General features: G+C 54.7%; 1 protein-coding gene across 2 annotated transcripts in view; it reads right to left on the bottom strand.

Annotated features, from left to right (window-relative positions):
* The window catches only part of MGAT5B (alpha-1,6-mannosylglycoprotein 6-beta-N-acetylglucosaminyltransferase B), a 67,187-nt gene extending 47,112 nt beyond the window's left edge, over nt 1-20,075 (bottom strand). For both annotated transcript variants that reach the window (XM_066332074.1, XM_066332075.1), the window contains exons 1-2: nt 19,885-20,075; nt 13,134-13,246 (exon numbers count right to left, since the gene is read on the bottom strand). In XM_066332074.1, the coding sequence (XP_066188171.1) occupies nt 13,134-13,246; nt 19,885-19,952 (181 nt within the window). In that variant the 5' untranslated portion in view covers nt 19,953-20,075. The remainder of the gene's footprint in view (nt 1-13,133; nt 13,247-19,884) is intronic.
* Nucleotides 20,076-23,981: the final 3,906 nt, after the last annotated feature.

Below are 23,981 nucleotides of genomic sequence, written 5' to 3'. Positions count from 1 at the left end.
AAAACGCAATCCCAATATCCATATTCCCAATATCCATAACCTGGCTGGTTGGCTGTGTGTCCCCTCCCTGCTCAGACCTGTCACAGCCCTGCCTGGCCATCCCCCAGCAGCAAACCCCTGCTGGTACTGCAGCTCAGAGATAGTGAGATATTACCTGTGTCCATTGAAAACACCAGCTGAATTAATTTCAGTCTAAAGAATCATTTGTTTTAGTTTTCTCCTTTAGAGGACAACTCCAGGTTACTTAGACCCCTCAAAGGGGCAGCACAATCTTGTAAGATTTATTGCAGAGGAAACCAGAGGATCTCCAGTGGGGTTGAGGCAGACCCAGATCTCACTGCCCAGCTCCTCGGGGTGGCACCCAGGGCAGTCCTGGGGATCCCATCCTCCCATGAGGGCACTCACCCTGGCGTTTTCCCAGCCCTTTGATTGTCTGCCCCTCTGGCATTCCTCTATTTACTTTCACTATCGATTTCGATTCAAGCAGATTAAAAGACCAAAGAGCCAACTAGCCAAGGACTAACTCTGACACATAATCCATTGCAATCACAGCCCAGAGACCCAGCACTAACTGCAGACAACAGAGCCCAAGGCCAGGCTCAGGCTGGCAGCAGTGGCCTCCTCCTGTCTCCATCCCTTTGGGAAAGCTGTGCCAGGGACAGACAAGGTCCCCCTTTATCCTAAAGGGCACCCATTCCCCAGCATGAGCTCCCAGCCTGTCACTCCACCCACATCTGCCATTAAACTGCTAGAGATTGATTGATTTAAATTATACAGGGAAAATACAGCCCTGCTTAACCAGTGCCCCAAGGAGGAGAGCACCAGGAGCCACACAGGAGCTGACACACAGGTGGAGGGGTGTTGGTTTGGTCTTTGCTTCATCTTAGAGCTGGGATGAATGCATGGGAGTCACTGTTCTGTGTTTGGACCTGGTGTTTATCAATTCTTAGCTGCAGTACAGCCTCACCAGTTGTGAGCTCTAATTAGTAAGTTAGAAAATGAAGGTAAAATGGATGCCTCTAACTCTTTATTTAAGTGCTAATCACCCAATGATGAGACGAGTCATTTTATATTATATAATATATAATAATAGTTATGTTATATATTATTATTACTTACGTTATTCATATTTTTTACCTAATAATGACTACCTAAGGCCCACAATGCAAACCTTTTTCACCCAATTAGGAAAAAAAACTGAAATCATGAAGAAGAAGGTGAAGAAGAAGGAAGAAGAAGGTGGTGAAGAAAGACAATGCCTGAAATCCTCTCTCTCACCCTATTAATATTATTATATACTAAAATCTCAAATCTAAGCTTTTCCCCCTATGAGATCACACAATACTACTCAAACTACACACCCACAACCCCAGTGCTATCCCACAATTTCAGAATTCTGTTCCACGGCCTCAAGTCAAATGTGGTGCCTGTCTGAGGGTCAGTGCTCCTTAGCACAGAAAGGCTGACATTTCCAGCCTCCAGAGTTGCAGCAGAGGTGCCCATGAAGCAGCTCAGGGGCTGCTGGTGCAGTGGACACCTCAGCAGAGCTCCAGCTGCAGCATCGATCTGCTGCTGAGCCCTGGCAGCTCCCTGGTAATCAGCCAAATTAAGCAGCCTTAAGTCACTGGCTGGTAAAGTAGATTATGTCCCACCTTCCTGCTATCACCTGCTCCTGGATTTATCCCTCCCCTGTTGCGTTGCTGTGTAAATGTGCAGCCTCAGCGGTGGTTTTCCTCACTCTCTCAGACTCTCTGTGCCCTGCAGGACTGGTTCCAGCACTGCCACAGCCCGGCCAGGCAGGACCTGACCCCAGGGCTCTGCTGGGTGACAGCAGCAATTGCAACCTTCCCCTGGGCTCAGGACAGCCCCCTGCTTTCCTGCAGCCCCTCACACCAGCAGGGGGACAAATGTGCTCTGGGATCTCCCTGCTGAGAGCCAGACCCGGCTGTGCTGCCCAAAGCAGCCCCAGCAGGTGGGAAATGACCCTGTTGAGCCCCAGAATTCTCTCCTGGAGGCCTCACACCACCCCTACAGCCAGGCACTGCCCTGCTCATCTCGCTCCCAGGCTGTCGCAGCAAAGCCACATCCTTGGGCATCCACAGCCAAGAGCTTCAGCAGCAATGAGCTGCATCTCTGCTCCCCTCCTGCAGCCCCTGCCCCACCTGCTGCAGGTTCTCCTGCTGGCATCATGCCCCACGAGGGCTCCTGGAGGAGGCTGGTGACAGGAAACCCCGCTGAGGTGTCCCTGTCCCAGCCCTGCTGCCTCTGGGGACTCGTTCCTCCCTCCTTCAGCAGCAGGATCCCAAGCTGAGCCTGCAGAAGAGGGTCCTGATGCTTTTCCACCCCTCCAGCTCCCCCTGTCCCTCCCATCCCAAAGGAAACTCTGCAGGAACAGCCTGCAGCTCCACTCAAACACATCCGCTCCCTATTTCCATACAAATAAGAAAAGGCAGGAAGATGAACAATACAAACGCTCACAGTCCCATCAGGAGCGTTTCACTGCTGCCAGGGAGAGCCCAGGGCTGTTCCCCCCAACTTTTATTACTTCTCACCCCACCATACACACACCAGAGACCTGATGTCCCCTCTGGGACATGGGGACAACCCCACGAGTCCTGCCATGAGCCACCACCGCAGGTAAAAGGAGCTGGATCATCTCTCCCACAGCCCCTAGAGCTGGGCTGGGGACTTGGGAAGCTGGGGGAGAAGAGGTGCATACACACAACCCCAACACAAGCTGCAGTTCAGCTTTTATTTGTTTGAATATATATATTTTAACACATTTTTCTTCCTCCTTCTCATCCCCCTTTCCCCCTTCCTTTTAAAAAAGCAGCACCATGGAGTTTTTAGTTGCTTCTCTATTGCCAGCCAGCACTATTTTAAATTGCATTTTAAGCTGTTCTGCAGCGCTTCAAACACCTCACGCTGCAGGACAGGCTTCCAAATTACAAGATTAACATCGATTTTAAATTGCTTCCTAAAACACAAGTGCTCCAGCCCAGGGATGGATCAAGGGCAGCTGCTGTAGCAAAGCCCAAAGGACACCAGAGCTCCTGGGGCACGGCTGGAGCCCACACTGGGGTGGATGCTGTTGACACTGGGGGCAAAACTGGACCCTGAATTTGCAGCTGAGAGCCCCAGTTTCAGGTGAAAAGCAGCACACACAGGTCCCACGGGACAGGGACAGCTCCAGAGTGACTCCACAGACCCACAAACCCAACCTTCATTTGGGTTCTTGGTGTTTACAAGAGCTGTCTCTCCAAGGGCTCCAGCATTTAACTCAACTGGTTCTCCTCCTGATGGTCCCCATTGCTCATCCAGGGAAAACTGTACCCCCAGGAGCCAGTGCCCCATGGATTGCAGGGAAGGAAGGATTGCACCCAGCACTTGCACAGCCCCACAACCAGCCAGTGGAAGGCTCCAGAAGCCTCAGCACCATCATCAGCCCTCCAGCCCTGCACATCCAGCCCACAGCCACACTCACAGCTGCCCCAAAAGGTTCAGAACCAGCAGAGCTCACTCATTTAACACTTCTAAAATGCTCAGCCTTTCTCCTTCAGCCAAAAAAGATTGGCCAGACAGTGCTGGGCATCCTGTCACTCTGCTTCCAGGGGCAAATAAGTCATCCCCTTCCTCCAAACCCATCCATCTCCAGCAAGCCCAGGGGCCAGACCCTCCAAGCAGCAGCAGAGCCCAAAGCAGAGCCCCCAGAGCTGGGGGGCATTGGCAGAGCTGCAGGAGGAGCCTCAGCAAATCTCTGCTCAAGCTGAACCGAGCCCTGCTCTCTCATTTAAGCCAGAGAAACAAATAAATCAGTGGGAAAACCCAGCTTTTACAGAGGCTGCGATGGTTCCCACTGTGCTAGTTTTATTTTCTGAAGTACCTGCTGCCTCCCGGGCACAGGATGAATTTTGATTTAGGAGTGAAAAGGGGTAATAAAAGCATAAAGAGCCATTACCATTCCTCCTGGCCATGGTGGCGTGTTGGCTCATCACGAGTTGATGGAAATGCCATTTGACTTCCTTATGAGCTATAGAAAATCAATTAATTGATTTAATCATTCCCTGGGTGTCCCTGCTTATGGAGGTAACAGAGTGCCAGGGCAACAGGATGCTGCTGCTCTCTCTCCTCACGTAGGACCAGCAGGGAAGGGGCCAGCACACACCCCTGCTCCGAGGTCCTCATCACTGCTGCCACAGTTCAGGATGTGTGAATTCACACTTCCATTTTCCAATAACTTTGGTGGCATCATTTTTTCTTTCTGCTCTTCGAGCCTGCAGGCATTCAGTTCTGAGCAGTAATTGCATGAAACAGGCACTTCTTCAGGAAGAGACATTTTCCCAGGGTGGATTAAGCCTTAACCACTACAGCAGCAGCCCTGACACCTCTCTTTACCCCTCTGTGCCTTGCAGAGCACCAATCTGCATTTTGCTCCTCACAGAAGTGGGCAGGGACCCCCAGTGTCATGTGGAACCCCAGGGATGCCTTTATTTTCATGATTTCAACAGCTCTCATTCCCCTGCCTGCAACACCAATATAATAAGGGCAGTAAAGTTTTACACTTCCACTTTAAACTCCCCTTCCACGAGTGGGTTGAGGATGGGAGCACAGTGCACGTGACGATGGGTGCAGAGCTTGGGGCTGGAGGGGAGACACCAGCAGAAGGAGAGGCTTTTAATCAGCTCTCATTTCCTCCACCCACACAAAACAATGGTCAGCTCCTAAAAATCTGCAGGTTGACACCCCTGTGTTGGCCACGGGGGTGTAACCCCAGCACAGTGGAGCGGATGGCACTGGTGGGTGTTGTGTCACCTGCTTCCAGGAGCCCTTGGAGCAGCTGAGCATCCAGCTAAAGGCAATGTTTGGGGCAGAACTCCTTTCTCCCCACCAATGCTTGGACCAAGAAAGGAGAGAACAGTGGGAGCTGCTGGAGCTCAGCATTGCCAGGGGAGCCCGAGAGCCAACCCCGCTGCTCCAGGAGAAATCAAAAGCCCATCAGCTCCCAGCAAAACTCCTCACCAAGGAGATGCTCCCAGCGCCAGCCAGCTCCACTTGGCACCAACCAGACAACTTCTTACAGCATCAGCTGGCTGCTCCAGCCTCTGAGGAGTCACCGAGTGGCTTTGGAAGGGATGGATGCAGAGAGGCTGGAAGTGAGCCCCAAGCACTGAAGAGCTGCCCAGCCTGCTCCTCCACATGGCTTCCCCCTGGCTGGCACCCACAGGAGAGTCTAATCCAGCTCTGGATGCAGCAGCAGCAGGAGGATGAAGCACTGGGGATGTGCAGGTCCCAGCTGGTGCCGAGGAGGTGACACCACGTTCTGACCCACACCTGGGGAAACAGCCCCACACCAGTGCAGGAAGAGGGGATGGGAAAAGGGAACCTCCTGTCTTTTCAGGGAGTTTTACATAAGCAAATGCTGGATTCAGACCCTAAGAAGAGCCTCCCTCCTCCTCCTGGAGCAGCATCCCGGGCACCGCCGGCAAGACACGCTCCAGCATCCACTGAGCCTGACAAGCTGCTTACAAGCGCTGCAGTTATCCGGGGCTGCTCAGCAGACAACATCCAAACATGACACCAGCAGCCCGGGAGAGGGTTAGAACTCACTCAGGAAGAAACCGGGAATAATTAGCGCCAAGTTTGCTGAGCAGAGCCCGGCCGGCTCCTTCCCTCCCCTGGCTCCTTCCCTCCCCTGCCCGTGTCCCCTGTCACTGTCACTTGCTTACACGAGTCTTCACAACTGGTTCTGCTGTTGCCTCTGCTGAGCGTTCAAGGCAGTAAGATAAATTTATAACTCACATGACTCCTGGAAAGCACAGGGAACACGAACATCCCTGGAATCACACGTCTCTCAGGGAGGCAGCAGCCCAAGCTCTCGCTCCAGCCACAGCAGGTAAGGAAAGAGATTCCCAAAGCCACAAAGGAACTTTTGGGGTGTTCTGCCCAAGCCAAGCTCCTGTCAGAAGAACTGTGTGCTCTGCCCAGAAGCAGATTAGTGTGGGAACTGCAAGACTTATCAAAACAAGAAATAGAAATCACGACAGGATTTGATTTACGTCCTTTGAATAGACCAGAACTTTTGCAGCGTTAGAATTGCTGTAGTTCAAAATAAAAAATGCTTAAAGCAAACAGAAAAGTGCCTTATAAAAGCAAAATATTCTGTTAAGTAGGGTAGAGAAAGATTTTCAAGTTTGGCAATGCAACTTTGTATACAAAACTTATAACACTGTTTTATTAGAGGAGAAAAGACACATTATGGTAGAATAATTGACAGAGATGTTAAAAAGAGGGGTTTTTTTCGTTGTACCGAGAGGGGGAATTGTGGGAACTGAAAAAGCAGAGGACTTTCACAGCATTGCAATAAGCTTACACAGACAGAGGTTTGAAATTTTAGGCCTTGAAATATTTGGAGTGTAGAAAGTTTCTGAGCTGCAAAAAATATAAAACAAGCAACTATCATATGCTGTAAGGTGCACTGTAGTATTTAGTGATTGGCTTAAGTAGATGCTTGTAAGCTTTTAGCATCAGCCTATTGGCTAAAATCTTTTAAAAGTCCTAAAAAATATTTTAAAAGGTAACAAAGCGAACTTTGGCTTCTGTTGTTATGACATGAATTTTACCATCTTTGATGTCTCTGCCTTCACTGAGACTGATAATGAAATAAAAAGCTCGTGGAACGCCTCTGGGTCGCCCCATCCCGTTGTTGGTAATTAGATCCAACAGCCTGGGATCTGTCACAAGTGGCAATGATCCAAATTTGCAAATGGGCCCTGAAAACCACCTTTCCTGAGGGAGAGGGAGGGTGACCGGCCCTGTGGTTTATTTTAAAGCTCTCTTGGGCTGAGCAGCAGCTCAGTGCAGCCAGGATGGAGCTGAACCGAGCTGTGCCCTGCTCTGCTGCCAGCCCTGACAAGGAGAGAGCACACAGTGGGCCAGCATCATGGACACAGCCCTCCTCCTCTCCTCCTCCTCCTCCTCCTCCTCCTCCTCCCCTCCTGGCACAGCTGACAGCAAGGGGGATGACAGAGTTACTCAGGCTCACTCTGATCGTTAGCAAACCCGAGCCTGACCTTTCTGCATCCTCTGTGAGAGCAAATGGGGATGTTACCTGGCCGTGCTAACCCAGCTGGGACGCTGCTGGAGCAGAAGGAAAAGCAGCAGAGCCGGGAGCAGGAGCAAAGGACCCCTCTGAGGAGATCATGTAGGTTCTCACATTTCCATTTGGCCTCTCTGCTCCGCTCCTCAGGGAGCAAACCGAGGCATTGAAATAACATGAGATCCCATTGCTTCACGGTGTTGTGGCTCTGAAATGGTGAAAATGCCCCATGAAACCCTGAGCAACCTTCAGCATTAGCATCTGCAGCACAATTCCCACCCCTCCACAACAGCTCTGCTCTGGAGATGCTGAAAACAGAAAGAAAACAGAAACAGAAGCCACAAATAGCAAAGCTTACAGCTGTGCTGCACAGCCCTACACAGCTCCCTCTCTCCTCTTCTGTGTGCACTGATGGAAGAAATCTCTTTAAGCAGGTGAGACTCCAGGAACTGGAGCAAGTGACAGAGCAGAGAGGCAGAGCACTCCAGGAGCTGGAATACTGAGAGGGTTGGAGGAGAACAGGGCAGGATTCCTGATGTTAAACACCATCTCCAGCACAATGTGCCTTGGCTCTTGGCCCTGGATCTCTCCTGAGAGTCCTGTAGCCCAGCATGGCAAACCAGAGCCATTCCACAAGGAAGTCTCAGTGCTCAGCTTCCCCCTGGTCTGCACGGAGGACAATACACCCCAAGCCAGCAAGGGGAGGCTTCCACATTTTATTTTTTCTTTTCCACATCTTTTTTTATTCCTTCCAAAAATGAAGGTTAAATGACCAAATCTTTTAGCAGCAGAAGCTGTTCCTTGGTGACTTGCAATTCTGCTGGGTCACAGACAGGTTCCAGGTCACTTACCATTGCCCAGCTTCAGTGTCCCAGTGCTGTAGGACTGGGAAAACCTCTGTTCTTGCCCACAAGCTGCTTATCACCCCATCAGGGTCCATATCCTGCAGCCCTGAGATCAGACCCCAAAACACATCTCAGCAACCAAGGACAAGGTGCAGCAGCCTCATAGAGGCTGAACTTCACCCCTGCTTATTTCTGTTTTCCAGCTTGTGCTTTAAAGTCTCCCTCACCCTTGTCCTTCCTTCATCCCATTCCCACTGCTCCTGCTCCCAAAGCAGTGCAGGAAACACAACACAGGAGCCCAGCTGTGGTCAGGAAACCAGCTGGAGATGCTGCTGGGAGCTCGCTCTAGGGTAGGAAAAGGAGCTCTGCAGCTGAGCAGCAGGAAACACTTGAAAAAAGTTGAAAAGCCAGTTACTGGAACAGCAAACCTCCACTTCCCAAAGGCAGCAGCATCCAAGGACCTCAGCACCAGAAGCACTGCTGCAGCAGTGACCCCCAAGCACCTGGGAACCACTTGCAATGCTCCTATCAGAGTCCCAGCAAGGTCAGCTGAAATCAAATCAGGCCACTCTTGCGAGAGCCAGCAGCCAGCACGAGGGTAGGGCTCAGCCCAGCCTTTTCAGGATATCAGGACCTGTCCTACACCTCCCCTGGGTCTGCAGCAAATTCCTCCAGCACCTCATACCCAGCCCTGCAGGAATCAACAGCAAGAGGAATCCAAAGGCTTTCGATTCTTTGAGCCAGCTCCAGCAGTTGCAGGCAATATTCCAGCCACATCTAATCGCGTTTTAACACTTAATAACCTATTTTCCCCCGCTAATCCCCTGCAGCAGCAAGCTCCACCAGCGGGATGTACATCCCACCAAATCCAGCCTGGGGCACAGCCACGGGCTGAGGGAGCACAGCCAAATCCCTCACAGCACCATGATTACAGAATTTGGTCCTTTTTCAGCATCAGCCTCCTGCCCCCCGACTCCAGCAGTAAAACAGCAGCAAGAAAGATGCTTGGGGGGAAAAAAAAATCATCAAACATATTAAATTCTAAATAAGAGGAGAGGACACAGAAAACTCAATCTCTTGAGTCTAGAGTCCTTCCCAAAGCATCTCCCACATTCAAAATTTATAGACTTCACGGTTTCCCTTTTTTATCTACATCTTTGCAGAACAAATTCTCTCAGTGGCCATTTCAAAACAAAGGAATCTTTGTGTTTACTTGACAGCAGCGGATTAGGATAAAATAACTTGCATTTCAGAAAGATTTTTTTTATTTATTGTTAAGATGCAAAGCCTCTACTGCAGCGAATCATCAAGCAGAGAATCCATCTGAGGAATGACTCCTGGCACACACTGAGAAACTTGGCTTTTGGAGAGAACCTCCGAGAAAGGTATTCACATACAAAAACCAAATTTTAAATGGGATTAACTTCTGGACTGTGACATTATCCATTTCTCCTTTTCATGCTCCCGCCTCACATCTATGTTTATTTTGGTTCTGATCAGCTGCTCACTGTTCAGGAGCCAGAAAAGCTCTGGGCAGAAATGCTCTCTGCATCTGCCCCTCTGGGGCATTTTCATGTCTCCCTTAGAATTGCAATAGCTGAGGGTCAAGGCTGGGCTGGGCAGGTGACTCAGGGAGAAACAGGAACAGCCCCAGCCTAAACTGGACAGGGACCATGAATTCAGCATTCATCCACAACCTAAAGGATTTTTTTGGATGGAGGTGATTTTAAAGCAAATGATTTTTTTGACATCCCCCAGCTCTCAGCAGCCACCCCAACCCCACAGGCACCGAAGGGCATGAGCAGCTCCCCCTGCACAGCTGAGTCAGGCAGGACACGTGGGAACAAGGAGCAGCACAAACAGCCACAAAAGCTGGGATCAGCCCCAGGGAGGACTGCAGGAGCTGACACTCCCTCCCCACAAACCCCATTTATCCTCCAGCTCCGTTTATCCTCCAGTGCAGAGCAGCCCAGCCCAGAGCACACGGAGGAGGGTGTTGGCAGCTTCACCATCCATCAATCAGTGAATAATGCTCCAAAGGGCACTTGCAGGAGTCCAGGTGGAGCAGGGAAGGGCACCGGGAGCCCATTCCCAGGAAACCCTCAGGCCTGGGCACGGCAAACCTGAGGCCACACACCCAGGAACTCTTCCCTAGCCACTGGCCACGAACCTGTCCAAGTCTGTGAAGATTCCTATTCCTCATCACTCCAAGAGCTCATCAGCCCTGCACAATTAACCTGCTCCTCTGAGCTCGCCTCCAGCCCAGCACTGTGTGTTTAACAGCAGCCATAACCGCCAGGAATGTTTCCTGGCTTTCCCTGGGATCCAGAACACATGTTAATTAAATGCCAGTTTGTTATTCAAACAGACCTTTGGAGACTTCACGGCGCTAATAAGCGGCACATCCATTCCTGCTCACGCCCTCCCCACGTGGATGTTCATCCCACGCTCCTCCCTGTGAGCTCTGCCTGCCCTCAGCCAGGAGGGACCTCTGGGGTGCCCTGCTCAGCCTCCTGCTCCAGACAGAGGGGCCAGAGCTGCCCACAGCCTCAGCTGGGTGTGCTCTCAGGGTCTGCGGGGATGGAGCTGTCCCATGTCCCCAGAGGCTGATCCCCATTTCCCAGGGAGGCTGCCCAACATCCATCACCCTTCCTGCCTTTTCCATGCCTGGGGTAGTTGGTTCTTCTGGCTCCTGCCCCAACAGCCACAGCCTTTCACAGGTGACAAAGGGAGGTGTGCAGTGACACTGGCCTGCTCCTGGCCGGGACATTCCCTCAGGCCTTGGTCCCACTCTGCTTTGGAATTACTCACTGCTGGGAACAGCTACATCACCCTGGGGCACAGCCAGTCCCTATGAACCAGTGTGACAGGAAAGGCTGAACCCCAAAAGCCTGAACCAGGTGTTAAAGAGTGACAAAAAGCCTCTCAGGTTGTGCCTGCCAAGCTTTGGGGACAAAGAACACAACCTGCCTCCAGCATCTTCCTCCAGAGACAGGAGAGAGGATGCTTTGTGTTTAAAACCAGTGTGTGAGGCCATGAATGAAGCTCATCTTCCCCAATAAGAAGCACAGCAACAGCCAAATGTGCAGCAATTCATCTGGAAGCAATAGTTTGTTTGGCAAAGCCACTGAATATACGAAAGAAATTGGATTTGCATCGAATTTTTGAGCTTTCTAACAAAGCAGGACTTGCCTTATCCAGTTAGAAAGCTAAGAGGCTAAAATCTTGAAAAATTAGAGGACCTAGGTCATAATTTACTTCTTTTCTTCTTTAAATGAGACCAGTCAGGCATTACCAGAAGCAACATTCAATCTGCACCACCTCAGAGCAAAGCAGCATCTCTCCCAACCAGCAATGCCAGTGCTCACAGCCCTCAGCAGAGCCAGAGAGAGTCAGGCAAGAGGTAAACCCATTTACACACCTTGATTTAACCACCTGAACCCCTAAGTGTGGAGGATTTGAGGTGTGAGGGCCTGAAAAAAGGAGATTTGTTCTGGCCCAGCTCCAGGGCGGTGCTGACACTGCTCCCAGTAAAGGAGACAGGCAAGGATGCAGTCAGTTCATTCAGAGGTCTGGGTGCAAGAGATGACAAAGGGTAAGGATGGGAAAAGCCACTCCAAGGCATCCAGAAAGGGGTAAAGAGCTGAGTAATGGTCTTTTTGCCATTATTTCAGCCCAACTTCAGAGCCCTCTGAGGTGAACCCAGGTGCCTCCTGAAGATTTCTGGAAACCTTTGCTGCTCTTCACAGCACAGACTGAGCCACGCCTCAGCTGGGCCCACAGTTAATTCGTGTCTCTGCCTTTCTTCCAGTTTCTACAAACTTTTCAGGGACACTGGGGCTCCTCTGGGAGGGCAGCTGTAGCAGTGACACCTTTCATTTCAAACTCAGCAATCTTTTCAGAAAGCCAAAAGCCAGGTAAGGAGAAGGTTTAGAGAAGGCTGGGGGCTTCTGCCCACTCTCCTTGTGCTGTTTCTTATCCCAAGAAGGAAGAAAACCCCTAAAACCAGATTTCACTCCCCAGCCATCCTGGAATGTGTGCTTGCCTTGAGGGCAGGAACACAAAACACACCTTCCCCATGGGGACACGTACCCTGACCCAGTGCAGAAACACTGGAAAGCACTGAGCCTGCCTCCTGCTCCAGGATGAGGGCACCAGGCAAACACCAGTCCTCAGAAAAGGGGGTTAATGGAGCTGGTGGTGGGAACAGTTAGAGGAGCAGAGAGGGAGGAACATCAGCCATGTGCTCCATCCATAGGGAGAACACAAATCCAGCTGCCACAGGCTGCAAATCCACCTCTTGGCAAGTCAACTAAGCGGTTTAACACCATCCAGCTTCTGGAAAACACCCCTTTATCCATCTCCTCCTGTAGGGAAGCAGCTGGCACTTCTTCCAGCGCCTCATGGAAAGGATTTAATGCTCCAAAATCACATCCTAAGTGAGGCTGTGGAGCTCAGATCCCTCCATGGACCACAGTGGCCTGACCAAGCCCATCTCACCCTGCTTGGAGGAGTTCAAGCTGGCAGTTCCCTCTGTGCATTTCAGTTGACTGGAATCTCAGAGAAAAGGTCAGGGGAAGCTCAATCCATGGCAGCAGTGTCCTCCCAGAGCAAGGGCAGGACATGACTGTCTCACCACAGAGGTGTTTCCTGAGCTGACCTAAAGAGGTGTTAAATGCAACATAACACACGCTTGCTAAAAGTTAGAATATTTCTCTTCTACATTTCAGTACCTGCACAAAACCACAAAGGTCTTTTATTTTCCCTTCCCTAAGGAGCAATTTCCACTCCCTGCAGACCACAAGTGCTCAAACCCATCGAGACCTCCAAGGACATGAGCCAAATCCTCCCCACCTCGGCCCAGGGCCAGCCCACACAACCCACACTGAGGGTCTGATCCCGCTGCTTCCCCATTTTCTGCTGTAAGCCAGAGGCAGCATCCACACTCCAGCATTCACCCCCACCATGTCACACCTCTGGGTGCCAGCACAGCCAGGTTTGAGCCACGCAGCAAAGCCTCCCTGCCGTGGCAAAAGAGGCCAGCAGGACCCTGAGCCGTGCTGATCATCCCAAAAAGGCCCAGGGAGGACCTGTGGGAATGGAAGGTCCCAGCACCATCCTCCTGCAGCCCTGGCACCCGTCAGCTCGGCTGGGCCATGCCCGTGGGGTGCCAGGAGGGACACGGGGCTCACCTTCGGTGCGGATGGTGAAGGGCGAGTCCCCCAGGCGCTTGGCTGAGAACTGTCCCCCCAGGGATGTCATCAGGAAGCACAGCGTGAAAAATCCAATGCCCAGCACGAAAATCCTGCGGGAGAGAAAGCAGAGCTGGAGCAAGGTGTGATGAGGAGCCTGCTCCTCCCTCCTGGGCCAGCCCCACCACCCTCTGCCCCCGGGGTAGTCCTTTTGCACAGCAGCAGGAGAGGCTTTGGGTTTGGGTGTCTGGGACAATCCCAGCTCCATCCCTGTGGCTCACCACACCCAGCCCCGGCAGGGAGCATCTGTGCAGCCCCAGCCCCACCAGCACCTCACCCACGTGTGCTTCACCAAGAGCTGGGATTCTTCTGCCCAGAGCCTGGCACTGAGCGGGGGATTTGCCTGAGAACCCCTCTGAAATCCCTGCAGCCTGCCCAATGGGCAAGCCTTGAAGAATCCTCCATGTGCTCAAGGGGAGTGGTGGATTTGCATCTCCAGTGGGGAAGCTGAGCCAGACCACAACTGCCCAAAACTCAGAGCGCAGGAACCACTACAATAAACAATTCCTGCTGTCCTCTGGGAGAGAGGAGTAAAGAGAGACCTTTACCTTCCCTTCCTCCCAAAGGATCTAAAAAAAACCCCTTTTAGTTTTTTTAAATAAAGCCTTTTGTTCTCCTGTAACTAGGCCACTGGCACTGTCATTGTGTCCCCTGTGCACGGCGGGACAAGGAGGGACCTGGGGCCATCCCATCACTGCTTTGTTCACCGGGGCTGGCAGGGAAGTGGCTCCCAGGGGACACACCGGGCAGGATGTCATCTGCACGTCACTCCCATCCCAGCTCATGTCACCTGCAGTGAGGAGGTCCCAGCACTGCTCCTGCTCAGGCCAAATTGAGGCCAGTGACTCTTTAAGGAAGGGCTGAAGGCAAGAGCTCTGTTCCAGCCTGGCTGTTGTGCACCAGGGAGTGTAAAGCAGAGTGCTGTGTGCCAAGGGATGGATGTCTGGCCTCCTTCCACTGCTCAGACTCGCTGCCATCACCCCTGAGACTCCGTGGAGACGCAGCAGCCTCCAGCAGACACATGGGAAAAGCCCTGGCACAGCCTCTGCCAGGTGTCAGTGACAGCTCCCAGAGCGGCAGCGTGACCTCAGCCACCAAACCCAGGGGAAACCTCGAGGAGGAGCAGGAAGAGAAAAGGCAACCCCCAGCCAGCCTCGTGGAGCAACAGGTTGGTCTTCCAAGAGGTAAATCCCGTGTGGGACAGGAGCTGAGGGAGCCCTCGGGGTGCCCCTGGCATCGCTGCCTCTCAGCATCCCTGAGCCAAAGGGGAGCAAACCACAGAGGACTGGAGCCCCCAGCTCTCCTCCACAGGCTCACAGCATCCTCCACAGGGCTTGGGAGCTGCACACAGACACAGCACTGCCACACAGGCTTTTCCAGGAGCAAAGGAGCCCACAGCCCTCCACCTGAGCAATCCTACATAGCTGAAGGCAGAGGAGTAGGAACCAGCCTCCGGCTCTGGGCTACAGCACGCCAGCACTGTAATTATCTGCTGCTGGAAAGGGCTAACAAATAAAGTGACCTGCTTCAAAGCTCTTGTTAGTGACTGGAGATGTTGTGGAGAGCTCAAGTACTGGGTCAAGCAGCTCAAGAAGGGCTGGGCTTTCCCAAGGAGATCTAGTGGAGGAGCTCCCAGGGCAGCTCCCTGCTGACCCAGCACAGCATGGCCCAGCTGTCCTTGCCTGGAAAGACTCCTGGGCAAGACATGGCACTTACAGGGGGGCCCATGAGCTCCCTACTTCCATCCAGGCATCCAGGGGGTCCCACGAGCTGCCCACCTCCATGCAGGCAGCTCTGACGCTGCTGTCACGCAGACAGAACACACCTGAGCCCCAGACCCAGGGCAGCCTCACTCTCAGCAGCAGGCAGCTCCAGAACAAAGGGTTTCCTTTGCCTGCTCCGGGGAGGATGAGCCTTGCTCACAGCAGACAGGCCCCTGAGTGCTGCCCATCCCCATGGATCTGCCCTGCCCCATCCCCAGCAGATCAGAGGCAGCTGGCCACAGGCTCTGGACATCAGCACGGCACAGCTCCCCATCTCCTGCTCACCTCCCACCTAAACAAGGGAGAAAGCAACACCCTGGGCTTGTCAGCACTAATGTGTCAGCCAGCAGCACACCCAGCACCAGCCCAAACACTGACAGCCAGGCCAGAGCTGGCCTGGGAGAGCTCACCCACCTGGGAGAGGGGATGCTCAAGTGCATCACTAAAACTGCCTGACATCCCTGTGCAGGACTAGACCAGCTCAGGTCCCTTTAATTTCCAAATGGAGGGGTAAAAAGCAGTTTCTCCCAGATGTATGAACCCGTGTGCAGTCACTAATGCATGTTCCCACCCCTAAAGGCCTGGCCCCAGGCACAGCTGCTGAGCCCCACGAGCAGTAAGCAGTGGAGCAGAGCCTCTCCCCCTGTGATGAACCATCCAGCTGTGGAATCTGCACACAGACACACACAGCCCTCAGCCCCTTCCCCAAAGCAGACCTGGGGGAAGGGGCTCCAGAGAGCCGTGGTCCAGCTCCAACAGGGAGGTGACTGTGGAGGCAGCGGAGCGTCCCTGATGCTGCAAAGCAACGTGGTGTCCCATAAATAGCTTGGAGAGGGGGTGATCCGGGGACATTAGTGCACTGCCATTAGCACAGCCTGAGCCCAGTGCAGCGCTGGGGCTGGGACAGGCTCTCAGGAACACACCGGAGGGGATTGCTGCACCCAGCTTGGCTTTGGAGGGCTGAATTTGCCCTTAGGGAACGCTGTCTGCCACAGCACTTCCCTGGCAGGAGAGGACAGCAGCAGACTGGAGAAGAAACACGCTGAAGGGGGTCACAGCCCAGCCAAGTCCTGCACCCCAGGGTCCTCCCTGGGAGCACATCCTGCCACAAAACCCACCCATGGCCCTGTCCTGGTATCCCCTCCCTCAAGGGGCATTTTAACAAAGCATCCCCTGAATAAATACTCAGACCTGATCCTGCTCTCACACCTCCTATTGACAATATCTTCATCATTATGCAAGACCTTGTTGATGCTTTTTAATCTTCATAATTATAGTCTGGCAAGGAGGGATCGTTAAACACTGAGCAGAAAGAAAAAGGGGAAGAGAAGAAAAAGATACAAAGGTGATCTGTGCTCTACCATCTCCCTAGGAAACAAAACCTTTCTCATTTTGACTGGATTACAGAGAGAGTGGGGGAGATGCAAGATGCTTTTTTCCCAAATAAAAATAAATAAAAATATTTTTTTAAAAAAGGGAATTGGAGCCTTACTGGAATTGCTGTCCTTGGGAGATCAGTGGACCCAGCCCAGAGCAGTGCTCCAGGGAGCAGGGCTGGACTCTCAGCCTGAGAACCCCAACTCCCTTTTGCTGATGTTCTCCTGGTGAATTAAAATGCCTGGCCCAGCCTCAGCTGAGTGGAAACTCCTTATAGAGAAAACAAATTTACCACAAATTGGGTAAAACATACCAGATCCCAGATGGTCCAAATGCACTGGGTCCTCTTCCCCAAAATCAAGACTCACTCCCTGAAGACTGGCGTTCCAAGGACCAAATAATGTCTATCCTGCATGCTGGCTTTGCCTGTCATCCAATGTCACGTTTAATTCATTGCTCAGGCACAGTTCTGGTGCCAAATCCCTCTCCACATCCTCCCCAAACTGAAATGTTCACAGTTCTGGGCTTTGGCTCAGTGCCCAAAAGAGAAGAAAGTGAAATTCCTCAAGTCTTAGATGAAAATTGGAAGTGATGCCCCAGTCCTGGAGGATTTCATGGAACTGAAAGCTGGATGTGACCAGGAGGGTCTGAGTGCTGAGCTGGGATGTGCTGAGGGGAGGAAGGCCAGCAGCACCCAGCAGGATGGGACTGTCACACTGGGAATGTGACACTGGGACTGTGCCCATGGTGCCACATCACCCAGCTGGGAGCACAGGGAGAACCTCACACGGGTGCAGGGGGAAACCAGGGGCTACAGAGTCAGGTAACATCTTTTATTAGACAAGTTTTCAACTCCCCAAAGCCAAGTCACCATTCCTACAGCGGAAGCTGAGTTAATAAATGATCCCTCTCCCTCAAACCCTTTTTGCTCAGAGCCTGGCAGGGTTGTGGTGCTGTCAAACTGATGCTCAGCCATGGGCACCATGATCCATGCAGGGGAGCAGGGTGAACCCTCTCTCTGGCCACTGTTCCATCCATCCCATGGAAAGCCTGGCTTTGGTTCCCAGCTGGCAAACAGAACTACAGAGCCAAGAGCTGGGCGAGCTGGACCAGGGCTCCTCGGTGAATTCTCGCCTGGATCCAGCACCATCACAAACGAGACCCCCTTTGCTGCTGAGATGAAGTCAGAGCCACCCTTGGACATTCCTCTGGTTTTCCAGACTGATCTGCTCCCTGTCTCCTCTCTGCAGGTGCTCTCCCAGCTCAGGGCTTTGCGTTGCTCTGCTAAGCATGTCTGGAGGGTGGTTAATGAAATGTTTTGGTGCACAGGATCAGGTTTCCTGTGTGCTGTTTGCCGATGGCACGGCTCCTCCGACGGCGGCAATCCACACCAGGGAGGGGACACCACGGGATTCCCTGGAGCAGCCAGGCTTTGGCCAGCCAGCAGCACCCATCCTGACTGCCAGCATCTTCCCCCACCCCTGGGGGTGATCCCTGACCCACAGCACTGAGGATGTGGTGCTGATGTCAGGGGGGCAGAGCTGATTTGCACCGGGTTACGGCTGGAGCTGGGCAGTGCCAACACTCACCCACGCTGGGCTGGGAGCAAGGTGACACAGGGCTGTGGCATGGGGGGTTACACTCAGCCTTACAGCAGCACAGGGGAGGTGCAGAGGTCCTGGACACTGTGGGACAGTAAGGAGAGGGTCTTGGGAATTCCTGCTGTTGCACAGGGAGAGGGTGACTGTTACCAGCAAGGTAACCCTGCTGGTTCCAGTGGCACCAATACTGGTCTGTACTGGTTGGAGAGCAGAAGCCAGCCCAGGACACATGGCCAGGGCAGTGCAATTTGTCCACCTGGACACCAGAGACCATCCAGCCATCACAAACCCCTCATCCCCACACCCCTCATCCCTAACGGGACTCAGTGACCACCCTGAAATACACTCTGTGAAATACACTCTGTGCCCTCCCACCCTGAGCCCAGCCACCGCTGGAGATGGGCTTCCCTTGTCCCGGGGTGATGCCCAAGGCACAGGGATGCTCCAGCCAGTCACTTCCTCGCTGTGAAATTCAAGAAAGCAAACATCCAGGCAAAGAGCGTTCCCCGGGGTGAACGTGCCCTTCTCGCGTCTCGCAGTCACTCCCTGCTCCGCCCGGAGCCAGCCTGAGCTGCGGGAGCCCTCACACCTCCGCCACGGCTTTGTGACATCCCCTCGGCCAAGTTCCCCATCCCAGGGCAGTGCCAGGACCCAGCAGCAGAAATCGCTGCAGGCAAGCGGAGCCAAGCGGCTCCCGAGGAGAGGCAGACAGCATCTCCACAGCCGAGCGGCAGCGAGCGGCGCAAGCCCAGCCTGTCCTTCCGCACGCCGGGCTAGGCAAAGAGGCAGCGAGCAGATCCCTCCCGTGACCCCAGACCGGAGGCAAAGGCAGCGAGGGGCGCTGGAAACCGCCGGGCTGGGCTCAGCCCACCTTCGGCTTCATCCCTCGGCACATTCCCCTCCATCTCTTACGGGCTTTGGTCCCTCTCCCCATCGGAAAACCACGTACGTGCAAACATCTCCCGTGAGTCTCAAAGCCGGGGGCGACCCAAGCACATCTCCAGTGAAGCAAAGAAGCCGGAGAGCAAGGGCTGGAGAGGGGAAGCGAATGTATGGAAGCAAAAATGGGGAGTTACAGCAAGGAGAAAAGCAGTGGATGGGTACGGGTGTGCTGGAGGCGGAGGGGTTCGGGTTTGGACATCCACCCCAGCCCCGCTGCCACTTCAGGGTGGGTTTCGAAATCCCCAGCTGCACCAAGAGGCTTAAAGAATAGGAACCGAATCCCCCCGAGCACGGGCATCTCCGAGCAGGGGGCTGTGAAAGGCCGGCGGTAGCCCGGGCACAGCGGCGCTGGGGCCAGCCGGGAGGAGCACATCGGGAGCCGCTCTCTGCCCTCGGGCACAGCCCCGGGCTGGCCCCGGCCCCGGGCGGGCTCCGGCCGCACAGCCCCGGGATGGCCCCGGCCCCGGGCGGGCTCCAGCCGCACAGCCCCGGGATGGCCCCGGCCCCGGGCGGGCTCCGGCCGCACAGCCCCGGGCTGGCCCCGGCCCCGGGCGGGCTCCGGCCGCACAGCCCCGGGATGGCCCCGGCCCCGGGCGGGCTCCAGCCGCACAGCCCCGGGCTGGCCCCGGGCGGGCTCCAGCCGCACAGCCCCGGGCTGGCCCCGGCCCCGGGCGGGCTCCGGCCGCACAGCCCACAGCGGCCCCGGCCCCGGGCGGGCTCCGGCCGCACAGCCCACAGCGGCCCCGGCCCCGGGCGGGCTCCGGCCGCACAGCCCCGGGCTGGCCCCGGCCCCGGGCGGGCTCCAGCCGCACAGCCCCGGGATGGCCCCGGCCCCGGGCGGGCTCCAGCCGCACAGCCCACAGCGGCCCCGGCCCCGGGCGGGCTCCGGCCGCACAGCCCACAGCGGTCCCGGCAGCCGCGGCCCCCGGCCCGAACGCGCCCCGCCGGCCGCTCCCCACCCGCAGGAGCCCGGGCGAGGCGGCTGCCGGGAGCGAACACCAACTTTACCTAAAGGGTCTCAAGGTGACGAGGCATCTTCTGACCATTATCTTGCCATCCGCGTTGACAGTGATCATCGTTCGAAGTTGCGGGCAGGGGGCGGCCCCGCAGCCCCCTCAGAGGCGGCGAGGGCGGCAGCGAGCGGGGCTCAGCGGGCGGGGCGCGGGGCTGCGCGGGGCCGCATGGCGGGGCCACCGCGGGGACACCTGGCCGCGGGTCCCCGGCCGCCCTAGCCCTGCCCCAGCCCGCCGCCGGCCGAGCCCACGGCCGGGCCCCGGGGCTCCGCTCCGCGCACCCCGCGCCGCGGCTCCGCTCCGCCCCGCGCCGCCCCGCGGAGCCTCCGCCGGCCCCCGCCCGCCATCTAGCGGCCGCACGGGCCCGCCGAGGGCGCTCGGCCACCGGGGTAGGGGACGCGGGGCTGCGGCAGCCCCCCGAGGTGAGGGGACGGCGCTTTGGGCGGAGGATGGCCGCGCTGGGGCGGAGAGGGCGGCAGCGTGGCCGCGCAGGTGACAGCCCCCTCGAGGGCGCGGGGACCTCGGGGGACAGCGATGGGCGGCCCTTTGGCGTGGACGGTCAGAGCAGAAACGCCACCGTGCCCGGGTGCTGTCTGATTTTGGCAGGGCAAAACCTCCCATGTGGGGAAAGGCGGGTCCGGAGTCTCTGACAGCACCAGGCTGCGGCCCCATCACTCTGTTTTCTCTCTGGGGGACACAGTCGCGGCCCACCGTGTGGCTCCCCAAAGTGCCTGGGTGGTCCAGGGCGCTGCCACAAGGACCAGGGCGGTGTCCTTGGGAAGACAAAGAAAGGGCCGTGAGAGCTGAGGCAGGAGAAGCAGTGCTGAGCTCAGCAGAGGTGTTTCTGGCTCTCCTGTGAAAGGTGACAAGCACAAAAACCCTCCCAGAAGTTGGGACTTGAAGGAGCCATGTGTGCACAGAGATGCACCATTTCCAGCCCCAGCCAGGATGGGTGCACCCCACTGGGGAAGAGGGAAGAGATGCAGCACCCCGGGGTGAGCACAGAATGGCTGGAAGGACAATGCTGTCTCCCACGTGCACTCTTGGCCAGGCTACAGGATAGGGATAGCCATGGTCTGGGGGGCTGTGGTGCCAACAGGGCCCCCTCATGCCATGCTGGCCCCGTGGCTGGCACTGGATACCACCAGGAGTACCACAAAGCACAGGGTGACACTGGGGGACAGCTGTCTCTTTGCCTTCCCCACGGTGGGATGATCTCCTCTATGGTCTTCTCTATTCCATTTTCCTCCAGAGAGAGAAACCTCCCTCCAGCCCCACCTGCCTGACCTGCCTTAGTGATCTGCTCCTCGAGTGCTGAGCAATTCCAGTGCCCTCCCAGCACCAGCTACTCACTCTTCTGCAAATTAACCTTGGTTGTGCACAATGCCAGGGTTTTCCCGTGGGGCTGATGAGGAGGAAACGCTGCTGTGATACTGCATTTCCATAGACATCCCAGATGCTCCCACTGCTTCCCTGTCCCCAGTGGAGACAGGGGTGACCTTGGCCAGCAAAGCTCCAGGGATCATAAACTGCACCAGTGAGCTCAGGGACAGCAGCTGGAAATTTACCCCAAACCAGAATTTTTTTTGCTCATAAAACCCAAGCAGAAGTGAGATGCAAAACCATATTCTCCAGAACTTGTTAAATGCAGAAGGATTTTTGTGTTCATCCACACTTTGCATGGGCAGGTGACAGGGAAGGAGTCATTGCCCCAGCAGGTCTGGGGAGGATCACAGCAGGATGCAGGCAGATGCAGAGACTGAGGATTTGCAGGAAGGAGCAGCAGTCAAGCCAAACCCTCAGGTCATCTTGGCAAGGCCACCCTTCTCTGAAGCCCGTCCTGTGGGGACCTGATGGACACAACCAGGCAGCCCCAGTGTGTGCACAGACCCCAAACACCAGCTGAGTGCTCAGTCCGTGCTATTTTAGGTGCAGCTGGGAGCATCTGGCCTCCTCTGGAAAAACCACCTGGCGTTCTTCACCTGGCCACTGGATAAGGAGGGGAGCAGCAGCCCAGTGAAGGTGCTGTGGAGATCCTGCTGTCCCTGATTTCCTGCCTGCTCACTCCATTCCCAGCTCCTGCTGCTCTGACAGGAATTCTTAGTCCTCACCTGAGCTGTAAAACCACCTCAAAATCTGATGCTGCCCTCCAGAGCCCAGCTCCAGCCGGCAGCAGTAGGCAGAGCCCTTCATTCCAAGAATTTCTTTCCAAGATCAGCTCAGCTCCATGGGGCTGGAAACACTGCCTGGAGTGGGTGGTGGAGCAGCCAAGCCACTGCCTGGCCTGTGCCAGGATCCAGCTGTGCCTTCCTGAGAGCCTGGCAGGAATAGGGAACATCCCACCCAGGAGTGCAGAGCAGGGGGACCAGAGCTCCAGGGAAGGGTGAATTCTGTGGGATGAGACCCTCTGGCCTCCATAAGGATACCACCAAGGTCCTTCTGTGCATCCCACAAGCTCTGGATCGTGCCAATCCAACTCTTCCCTGAGGCCACTGGCAGCGGCTTCCCAGCAGGAAAAGGCTGGGGTGTGGTGAGGCACCACACATTAATTATTTAAGAATTAGGGGTGAGTGACATTGAGGGAAGGAGGGACCAGGGAGGAGATGGTATCCTCCCAATCCTCCTTCCAGAGCTGATACTGAGCTGGAAAATGTCCCCAAAGGGGTTTGGCTGTTTCTTGGGCAGGCAGAAGGCAGCTCAGCCACCTTGGCTTCCTCCGGGTGCCTCCTGCAGCACTGACCAGGAAATAAAATAAATAAAATAAAATAAAATAAAATAAAATAAAATAAAATAAAATAAAACAAAATACATAGAAATCTGCTCTTGTCAATCCCCATGCACATCCTGGCAGGATGCTGGGGTCACCAGGGAGCAACAGTCAGAGTCACTACTACCACTCCCAATTCCCAGCAGGATCGGCTGTGAAGGATCCATCCCCCAGGGATGAGAATGTGCCATTCCCCACCCCCCAGGGCCCTCATCCCTGAGGAGAAGTGCTGCAGCAGCCAGTCCTTTCCCTGTGCTGCTGCTTGAAACAAAAGCTTAATTAACTACCAGCTCGCTGTCTGTTTAGAGGGATAAATCTAAAATCCAAGGATGGTAATAAAGCAGTGAATTATCTTCTTCGGCAGCTGAGAAGCAATAGCCCCAAAAATCAATATGCTGAAGTTATACTGCACACACACACACGTTTGTTTGTTATTCTGAATTCAGCAGCAGCAGGGAATAGAGAGAAGCAACTCAGCAGCCAGCTGGCCCAAAAGAAACCAGTTTTGCACCAACTAGAGCCTCTGCCCACCCAGAGGTGGACATGGAGCATCTCCAGTGCAGGCTTCAGGCTGCCCCTCCACAGCTCTGCCTCTAACTGGGGCAGGGCCAAGTTCCAGCTCCGACACCAGAGCATCCTCTAAGAGATGGGACTCACTCTGCAGCACTGGCCCAGTGTCCTGGTTTAGGGCAGGTTTGGGAGGGGAGCTTGGAATTGGGTCCCTCTAGAAAGCAAATTCAAGCAGGTTTATGTCTCCCCTCCTGCACCTGCTTGGGAGATATAAACCTCCTTCGAAAGGAGGGGGAAAAATGTTTGTTTAACAATCTAAGTACTCATAGACATGGAAAGTTAATAATATGAAACAATAAAACCTCTGAAGAGATGGCAAATTCAGAAAGTGCTTGTCGTGGGTGTAGATGGACTGGCTCAGTCTCTTATCAGTCCCTCCTGTGCTGGAAAACACTATCCTGGGCCCTGGTGGGACAGGTGTGAGCTGCTTGTGCCTTTCTGGGCCTTCCCAGAGCAGGGACAATCAGTTCCAAGAAAAAGAAAAGCCACAGTCTGAGGAATTTCTCTGCCTCAGCTAGCTAAAAACGAACTGAAGGCACAGGAGATCTCTGTCCTGCTGTCTGTCCGTGCTGCAGGCAACAGTCCATGAGAAGGATGTGGAGAGGTGAGTGCAGTTTCTGCAAGAAAACAAACCCTGTGCTTCTTCTCTGCCCCTTTGCTCCCAGAACCAGTCTTAAACATGCAGAACTTAACATCCAGCACAAACAGAGCAGGCAACTGGCCGTACAAGCATCATAAAGCCACCCCAGGACACC

This window comes from Sylvia atricapilla, chromosome 18 (assembly GCF_009819655.1).
Source record: "Sylvia atricapilla isolate bSylAtr1 chromosome 18, bSylAtr1.pri, whole genome shotgun sequence".
Classification (NCBI taxonomy): Eukaryota; Metazoa; Chordata; class Aves; order Passeriformes; family Sylviidae; genus Sylvia; species Sylvia atricapilla.
The sequence above is the reverse complement of the archived record's forward strand: the minus strand, read 5'-3'. Positions and strand labels throughout refer to the sequence as shown.